Source organism: Colias croceus, chromosome 10 (genome assembly GCF_905220415.1).
Source record: "Colias croceus chromosome 10, ilColCroc2.1".
NCBI lineage: Eukaryota > Metazoa > Arthropoda > Insecta > Lepidoptera > Pieridae > Colias > Colias croceus.
In genome coordinates this window covers 3,321,256-3,333,378 of record NC_059546.1, presented here as the reverse complement: position 1 = coordinate 3,333,378, position 12,123 = coordinate 3,321,256, and the positions used below count along the sequence as shown (strand labels likewise).

The following is a 12,123-nucleotide window of genomic DNA, read 5'->3' as shown; positions in this document are numbered from 1 at the left end:
CCATTAATAATAATATACAAAAAAAAATTGATTAATTTGACAATATAAATTTAGCCTTAACATCGTTCTTACCGAAATATTGGTGTAATATATCTAACAACTCATACATAAACATATACACTTAAAAAATAAGGTAACAAAAAAGGAAATAATTTATTATGTACGCGGAATAAGTTACCGGTGAGTTCATGTTATGAAAAAGGATATAAATAATTTCAAAACAATTAAGGATTTTTGTTAACATCATCCAAGGTTCATGCCGTTTTAATCATGAATTATGAAACATATCGATTTTGCGTATAATTTTCTGATCATGAAATCAGTTGATTCCAGAGGTTCGCTTGAACAAGTTATAGAGGGAAAAATGAATAATTTACTCGGAGTTTTCGTTTTTATATCGATATTTTTGCACGTGAACGGTGATCTGTTTGACAGGTATAGCGGAAAGAAATTTGACGAGCCGCACGCGAAGGAACTTCGTATAAAAAAATACGCGGAGTGAGTATTCCTTATTACTTTTTTATGTTTTCACTTTATTAGCCAATATAAGTTGATGTAGCCTTGATTTTTTTATGCTTTGAGCTTCGGTTATTGTTGTACATTTGTATATTTACATATCATTTGTTATGATTTCATCTAATGCTGAGGATTTGTGGTTATTCCACAGGAGCGTTTGCAAAAAATTTTTTACCCACCTTACATTTCGCATAAAATTGCACATCAGTCTATTTACTCATATGTGACAGTGGGTCGTCTTCACACGCAGATTTCAGAATGCACTCCTAAACGTATCGTGATAATACAAATAAGGTTATTTTCATTTTCCACTGCACAGATTTCCAATGAATATTTTATCACGATGTCTATAGATGAATAGTTTAAAGCTCGTTAGAATTTAAGCCCACAGAGCGATTCTTAATATTAAGTGAAAAATTCCAGTAATCAAAGCCTATAGTAAAGCTTATTTGATTAAAAATACATCATAAGTATTATATAAAAGGATAACCTAAAATTCTAGAGTCTACCTTACTTATGAAATCGCATCACCATCGAAAATCTCATTACCCATAAAAACTTATAACTATTATAACAGGGGAAAACTTCTTAATGTAACATAGCAAAAATTTTGTAGCAAATGCTCCATAGACATTGCACCCTGTGCCGCCCACGAGGTCAGCAGAGTAAGCGGTACATGTAACAATTACAAGCGACCCGCGTCTGGCGCAGCTAGGCGACCGTACTTACGACTGCTACCACCGGTATATGCTAATCGTGAGTATCTGTTTATTTATTTTAGAGTTTTATAGAGTATAATATATCTATTTATTTTAGTATCTAGTAATATATTATGGAGTTTTATTCGTAACAGACTGTGATATTTGCCGTTCGTATAAATGAACAATGACTATGCAGTACCTAAATAATGCAGCAGCAAAATGCAGTCTAGTCTACACTCTACAGTACTTTATTTTGTATGACAATCGAATGAAATTATTATTGTTCATGATGACCATGATAAATATAGATCTAAAATAGTTTAGATATTACTGATGAAACACATCCTATATAATAAGACGTTCGGAAAATAATAGCGTGAAACAACTTTATCAAGCAGGTTTTTTTTATTGAATATATAGTATTTTCGGTTTCTCGGCATGCCCGATTTCTAATGATATATTTCCTCTGCCGATGATAGCAGTGAGGATGATTTAAATTAAGAAAAAATAAAAAAATTGGACGCCCATGTCGCATATAATCACTAAATCAACAATACTATAGTCCCATAACATATAGCCTTAACATTATAATCGCTGTTACGTTATGTATAATAAATATCAACCAAAACGAAAAATAGTTTTATGAAAGAGCAACCAAACAGTGAATATTGCGGTACGTGCGTAAACTGAAACGGGAATAACTGCTCCATTTTACACCCATCAAATCCATTGTTATCTTATAAAAATGAATATCTCTCTTTCTCTATTTGTTACGTTTTCACGCATCACGTAGTGAACGGATTTACGTGAATTTTGATAGAATGATAAAAGTAAAGTGTTATTTATTTTCATGAAAATCAGTCTAGGATGGTGGTTAATTACAATAGGAAACCGTATAAATGATGACTATCGAAAAAGACAAAATAGCCGTGTAAAAAAAAATTAAATAAAAATTAAACTCTAGGCTATGACTATGATGCAAACATAATATGCAAATACGGGTGTAAAAAAACTTGGTTTCCTTTATAGTTTTACGTTTCAGAACGAATCCTCTGCCCGTATTCATGTTTATTTGCCTTTTTCAACCGACGTCATAACAAGAAGGAGGCTCTCCATTTAACTGTATTTTTTTGGGTTTGTTACCGTAACTTTCGACTGGGTAAACAAATTTTGATAATTATTTTTTTATTTGTAATCAGGTGCCTGCCATGTGGCTCCATTTAAATTAAGTTCTGTTCAGTTCTGATAATTTGACAGCGGTTTTCAGTTTTCTATAAAAAAAAATATTTATTTGCTATTGCGAATACTCTTAAAAACATCAAAGCTCAATTAAGTTAAAAAAAAGTACTATAATTACTTGGCAATAAGTTTGACACAAACTCCGGACTTGTAATAGGGAGAGGAAAATAAATGATCAATATTTTCTACAACGTGACTTATTTATTACTATTTATGGCTCACAAATTCGTGCACGTGGTTGCTATGTTATAACTTTTATATGCATATCATTTACTTCTTTAAAGTCAATATGGTGTCCACTGAAAATCAGTGGAGAATCTAAGTGTCTTATATGTCCTTAGATTCTCAAACCACTGAGTGGATATTATCCATTTTGTGCCGTTGTAACTAGTTATAAGTTAATTTTATTTATTTTTTATGTATTAATGTGCATCGGTACAAATAAATGTATTTTCTTTCTTTCTTTCTTTCTTTCAATATTTCTTAAATAATTTTGAAATGTACCAGGAAAAAAGGATCAGTGAAAAAGTGTATCTAGTAAAGTCAATCACAGGTTAATTCTTATTTTTTATACGTCCATTGGGCTAGGAAATCGAATAACATATCACCTATGTAGTGATGAAATTCCAAAAATTCAGGGTTATTTCTTCTTCCGATGCTTGCTTACAGAAACGTATGTAAATTATAATGATATAAAATTTGCTCATATGCATGTATATTTGGAAACTTGAGAAACAATCGCGCTAAACAACAAAATACATTTAAAAGTGGCATACAAATACATACTTTAATCACCTCATTTAATTAACCAACGTTCAACTCCACCGCAATATTTTTCTTTCCAAATTAAATTTAAAACTAGTCAGTTCTTGTTTTGGTCCACCACATCATCAATCCAAAAGGATTAAGCTTAAAACCGCCGCCCAATATTGTAAATTATCACACATTATATTAATTACTTTTTCATACCGCTGCGTTCATGGTTTTCATACACCCGATGTAAATTACTGCATGGAATATTATAATAACATTAAAATGTATTGAACGCTATTTGTTTTAATCTCTTTAGTTATAAATAATTAATTTATGAGTATTCACACTATCTGATTATACAGATAAAATAAAGCACTATGTTTTTTTGAACGAATTGCAATGCGAAACAAAATATGAAAAGTTTAATTATTTTTTTTCTCACATCAGAAATATGAAATCTGAAATTGCATGAGCATCTTAATATAATTTGGATTTGAAAATTAAATCCACTGACTTTGAGGTTTTAATTTAGATTTAGGTATTGCATTCGTCTTTTTTTACCAGCCAGGATGGTGAAATTAATAATCTGTGGTGTCGGTAAGAGCAAACATTTTCATGAGACGACAAATTTAAGTTTTTAAATTACAAATGATTTAATTTTGAATAAAAATTGTAAGCAACGCAACCTTTACTTTATTCCACCTATTTATTATCTAGGTACTTATTAAAACCAAAAATACAATTTCCGTCAAACTCTTAGGTATTGAAAGTTTTCTTATTATATATAATTATTCTTATTATATAAAGAAATGAACACTCGCTCTAAAATTTCACAACTAGGTACTTCGGTGTACGATTTACTACGGTTTATATGTATATTGACATAAATACCAAATTATCTAATGTAACTTCTTCTTTTAGAACATGAAATACGCAAAAGCAAAGATGGTAAACCGCTTCCATCCGCCAGAACTGTGCGGACCAGCCTTAAACCAACTACGAGCTACTTGCAGGACAAAAACCTGTTTAACGTAGCCACTTTTCATTTTTTGGAGTTAATACGGAAGGATGTCAGCGCCTTGAATGGACCCTGTAAGTATGGAAAATAATAGTTAAAGAGAATGAGTTCTTAGTATACAAATACGAAACATTATACTACATATAATATTTATATACAGAGATTAAGATGTAGAAAGATCACGGATCAACTGTAAGTACACGAAATCATACCTCAATCATATATAATAATAGCAGTTATTTCAGTAATTTACCGAACATATTTTATTGTATACTAGCGGTTCGCCCCGGCTTCGCCCGTGGTACGTATTTCGCATTAAAAGGTAGCCCATTTCTTTCTCAGGGTCTAAAGATTGTCTGTGCCAAATTGCATCAAAATCGGTTGAGAGGTTTAAGCGTAACAGACAGACAGACAGACAGAGTTACTTTCGCATTTATAATATTAATAGTAGGGATAGTAGGTATATAGTTAGATTAGTTCTTATTTTAATTCTATCATAATTTTAAGTAGGTTTAGTTCTATCATAGTTTTTAATATTTATTTTTATTTTAACAAGAATATAGTGAAATTATTTTATATTCACTATATATATTCAGAAGCGCCTAAGGCACTCTATCTAGTTCATAGAAAAACAGAAAATGCAATGTTACAATCTTTCCCTTGTATGCATTGTTGGAAAGTAGTTTTTATTAAAAACAAACAAATCTGAAAGCATTTTCTGTACCGAGTTTTTAATTTCTTTTAATAATTATTTCCACGTAAATTTAAACTTTTATGAACTCTCTTATAAAGAGCACAAAAAACTGATGGATAAAAAAAATATTATGTTCATGGGAAATTCACAATAGCTCTTGTTTGTGTAATTACATTTGGAATAATTATTACTCTGAAAAGGAAATTTTTATTTTATAAGAATATTATTTATTATCTTCGCATTATAAATTCGTAATATAAACATTCGCAAGAAAAATGAATTACTTAACACTCTTATTTGAATTTGTAAACAATTTACCCGTTACCTATACAATCATCTCGATTTTTCTACAAGAATTTTTTTTTTTTTTATGACAAAAATATCAGACACTTTATAAACAAAATATTTAAAACTATTTCATGCACTTAGCAGTTAGCACCATAGTCATCTTCATACCTAAATAATGTTTCCAAAAGCAGTATAGATTATTAACGTAAAGTATCACTCGCAGATCCGACAACCCTATTTCAATTAAAACACTAAACGATTGTTAACAAAAGCTGACAAGTACGAATGGACTTTAAAACTTTATCCCAAGTTTACCTTCCAGTGGACTACCTCAAGAAACGACAGAATTGTTGTACCGTAGACGGCGAACAGGACCCGCGTTGTCTCCCAATACACGTGGAAAACGACCCTTATCTCAAAGGAATAGACTGTCTTAACTTCTCTAGAGCGGAAACTTTCCAAGACCTAGGGTGTACACAGGACGCGGTCCCCGCGCAGGTATGATTCAGTTGGTCTCGAAGTATTAATACGGTGATTTCAGAATGTCGATCCGTTGAGACAAGTAGCGTCTCGGAACTCTTTGTTTGGAAGTATGAAAATTGGCTGCTTGAAATCAAATTATTTTATAATTGACGATTGACGCGATGTGTGTTTGATATCCATTGTTAAGCTATGATGTTGTTTATAAACTGTATCTATAAAAATGATATTTGTTTTGAGTAAAATCTCTGTAACTTAATATCATTTATAATCATTAATGATGCTTTACGATATATTTATAAAGTAGCAAAAAATTCTTCGCGTAGCAATTCATTCATCACAACGTGAAAATTTTCTATTGTTAGTCCTATAGTCTAGTCCTAGTTAATGTGTTTGATAGGTATAGTTCTACAAAAAAAACTTTCACGTAACAAGTAAACGTATCATTAATCAATTTTTATTTTTACTAGCTTTCCGCCCGTGGCTTCGCCCGCGTTTTGAAAGAAAAACCCGCATAGTTCCCGTTCCCGTGGTATTTCCGGGATTGCGTCATTTCCCGGAGTAAAAAGTAGCCTATGTTCTTTCTCGGGTATCATAATATCTCCATACCAAATTTCATGAAAATTGCTTCAGTAGTTTAGGCGTGATTGAGTAACAGACAGACAGACAGAGTTACTTTCGCATTTATAATATTAGTATGGATTATATAATATTTTAATACTTTCAGATAAACTACCAAACTCCGCTCTTAGACTTGTCCATAATATACGGAGTGGATGAACAATCTATGAAAGAATTGCGTTCATTCAAAAACGGTACTTTGAAGTTGGAGATGCGCGGCAATCGATATCTACCCGCAAACAACGGAACCGATTGCTTCCTGTATAACGATGAGACTTGCTACACAATTGGTAACGTTTTCCTCATATATGTATAATAAACTAGCTTTCCCCCCGCGGCTTCGCCCGCGTTTGAGAAGAAAAATCCGCATAGTTCCCGTTCCCGTGGGATTTCCGGGATAAAACCTATCCTATGTGTTTATCCAAGTTAACCTCTATATGTGTGCTAAATTTCATTGTAATCGGTTCAGTAATATTTGTGTGGAAGAGTGACAAACATACCTACATACACATACACATACATCCTCACAATCTTTCGCGTTTATAATATCATATAGGATAGGATAGGATAATATCTTAATCTACTGTTATAGTACTATTTATCGTGCTGTAATAATCGTCAAAATAAGACAGTTTTAATAATAAGGAGTTCAATAGACATTTAGTTTGTAAGTCATAACATGAATATTTTTACAGGTTTACCAAAAGAAACAACGTTAGATCTTCGCACAACCACCTTTGTTATATTTTTCATGCGCGAACACAATCGTCTAGCAAAGGTTCTACAAGAACTGAATCCTTGCTGGAAAGACGATAGATTGTTCAAAGTGGCTCGACAAATCAATATCGCAACGGCTTCTAATATATTTTTATATGAACTCCTTCCGAGGATATTGGGTAAACTTCACACATTTTACCATCATCATCATAATTGTAACCAACCTCATCATCACCATCATCGTCATCATCTTCATCATCGACAAAATTAACAACATCGTCATCATAGACATGTTCATCATCGATAGCCTATTTAAAGGTTTATCAAACGTGTGTATGTATAATTTAGAAACCTAATTCTATCATTTCATTTAAAACAAAATTTCATAATGAACCGAAATGTTTACAAACAGGATAAATAGCAATAAAAAACAAATTATTGTGCAAGTTAATTATAATATAAATCACAGGAATGATCTCAAGTATAATTTTCATTCGTTTAACGATGTAATAAAATCCAATGAACATTCCTATTTGATATCTACGGCAAATTTGTTAGATAATAAATATTTACGAACATGAAAAGAGAATGCTCAAACACTTTTATTAAACCGGAATTTCATACAGTACATTTTATAAGTAATGAAAAACATGATTTGAAACGAATAAAGCCTACATTTTTTATATAGGTTACCAAAATATGTTGACCTACGATTTGATATCAACTTTTGCGGAACACGTGTCAGCTTATGATGAACAAAAGGAGCCTGGTGTGTACGCTGAATTTGACATTGCCATGCGGTTCTTTAGAACATTTCTTGGAGGAAAGATTGAGTAAGTAAGGTTTATTAGAGAAATGTGTAGTGTTATAATTATCTCGGTATTATGGTAAAACGGTTTGTTTTAGTCTACTCTTACGTGATTTTACGCGAATTATAAATTACAATCATTTGCAAATGGACCAAGTGGTGACACACAAAAATAGTTTAAAACGATTAGCTGTTTTGTACGGCAAATTATATTAAATATCCCAGTAAGAATACAGTTTGTAGCTTTTCTAATAAAATAATATACGTATGAAAATGATAAAAGGTGTAATCTTATTGTGGAGTAAGTTTCTATTATCCTCATAAAGTATAAAAACCGCGATAAAGTATAATTACTTAGAATAGCTACAGGCGTATAAAGTAAAATGTGAATGAATAGCATCAAAGTATGATCTACGGATTCAGAAATGAAAGCCGCATTATTTTTGTTTTCGTACATAAAGAGAAAGCCTTAGAGCGTTTAAAATAAAATTTACCCTTCAAAGGCGCTAAAAATAAAACTTGATGTAGCATCTCCGAGCCTTAAAACGAGATTTCAGGAATGTGCTTTTGTTTACAGAAAATATAATGAAAATTACGAAAACGTTGGTGAAATAGAATTGGATGAAAGTTACTCTTTGCTAAAGCTGCTCGAGGTTGATACGAAATTCGATGAAATCAGTCGAGGGACGTTTTTCCAAAGCGCCGGAGAGACGTATGATAAAAAGGTTATTGTTTTGATAACAACTAAGTTGCCACAGATAAACAAAAGACAATTTAAAAGCATTATACATTATTTCCTTTACAGATATCGAATGTTTCTGCAAATCAACAAGTACATGACCAAGTTTCTCTCGACATACAAAGAGGTCGGGATTTAGGCTTACAGGGCTACAATGCATATAGAAACTTTTGTGGAATGAAAGCGGCTAAGGATTTCTACGACCTCACCGATGTTATTGATGGAGAGGTATTTTTGATCTGATTGAACTGAGATTAAATTGCTATAATCTTTTTGGAATCGATAGCTTAGCTTGTTGTTATAAAATAGCGTCAACAAAAACAACATATAACAAAACGTCGATCGATGGCAAACATTTTCAAGGTTGATAATAACATATTATTTACTTTCACATTTTTTAAGAAGTGTTTGTGAGAGACATGAGTTCGTGACCCTTCACGAATTCAATAAACAACAAATCGTTGTAATTTTTTTAATATTTCTTAACTATATATAAACAGATCTTACGTGTGTATTTGCTCAAATCATTTTAAAGCCTCAGAATCCATACACAGTTCTATAGGTATTTATTTCATAGTGAGAAGAAGAACTAATTGTTTCTATACCAGCATAATTAAATTAAATACCGCATTGTATGAATAAAATTTTCTGATGTTTGATAGTCTAAGTTTTTCAGCCATTTACATACCGACGCGGACGTCTTACACCTTGATGTACTAAGAGAGTATATTGAAATAGACTTATTGATTTTATTGTATAAAAATGCCCCAAGAAAATAGTAAAATCTATGTGACAGACATGTATTAAAAGAGTTGTTTTTACAAATAATATCTTTTCTACGCTTGTCCCTATTGAAATTCGGATCATATTTTAATTGTGCATGTTGCCTTATTATAATGGATAAGATAAAATAAGAACAAGAAAAATTAATCTTTAAAACAGGACTTTATGATAATTAATTATTGTTTTCAGAAAGTAGAAATATTAAAGAAACTCTACAGCAACGTGGACGACATTGACCTATTAGTTGGTATAATGAGTGAAAACAATATCGAAGGCACGCTCGTTGGACCAACACTGTTCTGCATTATGGTCAAACAGATACAATTATTTAGATTCTCCGACCGATTCTGGTTCGAGAGGGGAGATAATTATCATAGCTTTACTTTTTGTAAGTACTTTCTTTTTCTTGTTTTGATGCTTTTCACTTACTTACAGAAAATGAATGTTAGTATTCGTATTTTACAATCGATATTTAGGTACCATTAACAATTATTTGCACAATTATTTATTTCAAATGTTCGCGCCGTTTCCAACGAACTTTCAAATGTTTCCAACTTACAATCACAGATAGTAAAATATTGATTCATAATAATTTATTTTATACAAAACATGAACAAGCGCGCAATTAAACGCTACTGAATCCATCAATAGGAAGAGCGAAAACGTTACGTAAATACACGCGCGTTCATTAATCCAATAATTAAAACTGGAAAGTCAAACAGTTTCACAATCTTTATTCAAACACATTTACATTCGGACCGGTTTCCACTCCGGCAACACTGTCGCAATTATTTAAAACTGCCGCGTTAAAAGTGAAATAAAATGTTATTTTTCAGCTCAATTACGCGAGATCAGGAGAACTAACATGGCTCGGTTCGCTTGTGACAACGTGGAAGCTATCAAATTCATACAACCTCACGCGCTGTTGGCTACCACACATTGGTACGTCTGACTGTAATATTTCATTCAACTGCTATGTTTGATGTTTATTATTTAGTCCGTGATGAGTGATGATATAATTGGATTTTATACTCTATACTTATTTATTTCAACGTTCCCAGTAATGGGGGATAATCTAGGCAACCCTGTTACCATACTTTATAGAACAGCTACATCTGTACCGTATAACATAGAATTATTATTTTTATCTTATTTTTTTCGTTCTGCTGTAGTGATCGATCTTACTCCTGTTCCATGTATATCTTATAAGCATTTCTATACAATTGAAGTATATTTATTATTATCCTCAGGAACACACCACTACCATGTTCGCATATTGCTGGACCAAATTTAGAGGCATGGAGGGATGCTAGCTGCAAAGAAAATAGTCAAATTGACACGAAATTTTTAAAATATAATTACCCTGATAGAAATGAGTTCCCGGAATATTCGTCTTTCCTTAATGATATTCTATCAACAGTGCATTTATAATTGTAAAAAAATATTAGACGTTAAAGTAAAGATGAATAAGCGAATGATACGCCGCTTTTACACATTCGTGCGAATAGCGAACACGGGTAAATGCGTATTGTTAAATGAAATATTGGATGGATAGTTATAATTATGTAACGATTTAAATGTTATCTGCAATAAATAGTTTAATCTATAAAGAGTTTTATTTGTATTCCTCCTTCTCTATCTTTCAGCAGGTGTCTCAACATTTTAGACGTGATAGGTACTAAAAATACTAAATCTTATAATCTGATGAATCTCTTATCTTAACACGTGGTCTTCAATCCAGTATAGTATCATCATTAATTAATGATATGTACATAAAAAATTACAATCCAAAACAGCTGTAAATAACAACATTCAAGAACGTATTCCAGCACAATAAAAACTCCAATTTACTAGCATCAAAACACTTGGACGTAACAAGATTTTCCTTAAGTAAGAATAGTTAATCAAACGCTGGACTAACAGACCCGGGGAACTTTCTCGAGATCTCATTCGCGGTAATAAAATAAATTAAGAAAAAAGCTAAAAGTAGCTAGTGCAACAGACCTCATTTATTCAACGCGGGAATTGGAGTAATTTCCAGAAGGAAAATTAAAAAGAAACGAGCTTATCCCGCCTGGTAAGCCCTCGGCGCAATTACAGCCCGTCTAAACAAGTTTTTTCCTTGGACCAAAGATCGGCTTTAAATCGGGCCAGCTTAAAACTTCTTAATAATTACTTAACTTTATAACTGTTCTGGTTTCCGTAAAGTTGGGATCTTCAACATTTTAAAGATGTATTGCAAAGTTTTGCGAAGTTTCAACGCTTTCTAATGTGACAATATGATGTTATGAGACTTTGTTGTAATATTATGTCGTATTATAACAAAATATTTTATACAAAATATATGTTTTTATAAACTCTAAATCTGAATTCAAATTCGAATATATTTGCAAGAAATTTGGTTATAGAAATTAGCTATTACAATTTAGATTTACTAATATATTTTTATCACTATGACATTTAAAGTACTTATTTACTTTTTTAAAATTAATAATAAACATTCACCCATGCATAATATGCTATAAAACAGAGTTTAGTAAATAGTTACTATCTAACCGTCTATATTATCTGCGGTATACGTTGTTCAGTAAAACTTCCCGCCCAAAACCTACGTCGACTTGCGGAAGGGTAAATGGCTCTGTTGGACCCACATTTTCTGCGTAGCGACCATTATTGGATCTGGAATTTCGGAAAGGGCCCGATTTACTGCCACCAACCGACTTCTTGGTTATTTAGAGAGGTGTAGGCCCACTTTGTTTTTATCAT

The 12,123-nt window shown here is 31.9% G+C and overlaps 1 protein-coding gene across 1 annotated transcript; it reads left to right on the top strand.

Moving 5' to 3' along the window:
• The first annotated feature begins 298 nt into the window (after positions 1–298).
• Positions 299–10,963, top strand: LOC123694999 (peroxidase-like). Its single transcript, XM_045640675.1, has 12 exons — positions 299–498; positions 1,133–1,272; positions 4,131–4,301; positions 5,532–5,707; positions 6,417–6,600; positions 7,006–7,206; positions 7,716–7,860; positions 8,413–8,560; positions 8,641–8,802; positions 9,547–9,745; positions 10,194–10,299; positions 10,608–10,963. Exons 1-12 carry the CDS (start codon positions 314–316, stop codon positions 10,786–10,788), a joined length of 1,998 nt encoding a protein of 665 aa, XP_045496631.1. The 5' UTR covers positions 299–313; the 3' UTR covers positions 10,789–10,963.
• Positions 10,964–12,123: the final 1,160 nt, after the last annotated feature.

What these genes read in the sequence shown, in the direction of transcription:
- LOC123694999 (XM_045640675.1), top strand. Translation starts at nt 314, where the DNA reads ATGAAATCAGTTGATTCCAGAGGTTCGCTTGAACAAGTTATAGAGGGA. An exon ending in TGAGACTTGCTACACAATTG is followed by an intron (nt 6,601 to 7,005) that starts GTAACGTTTTCC and finishes ATATTTTTACAG; the next exon opens with GTTTACCAAAAGAAACAACG. An exon ending in ACTCCTTCCGAGGATATTGG is followed by an intron (nt 7,207 to 7,715) that starts GTAAACTTCACA and finishes TTTTTTATATAG; the next exon opens with GTTACCAAAATATGTTGACC.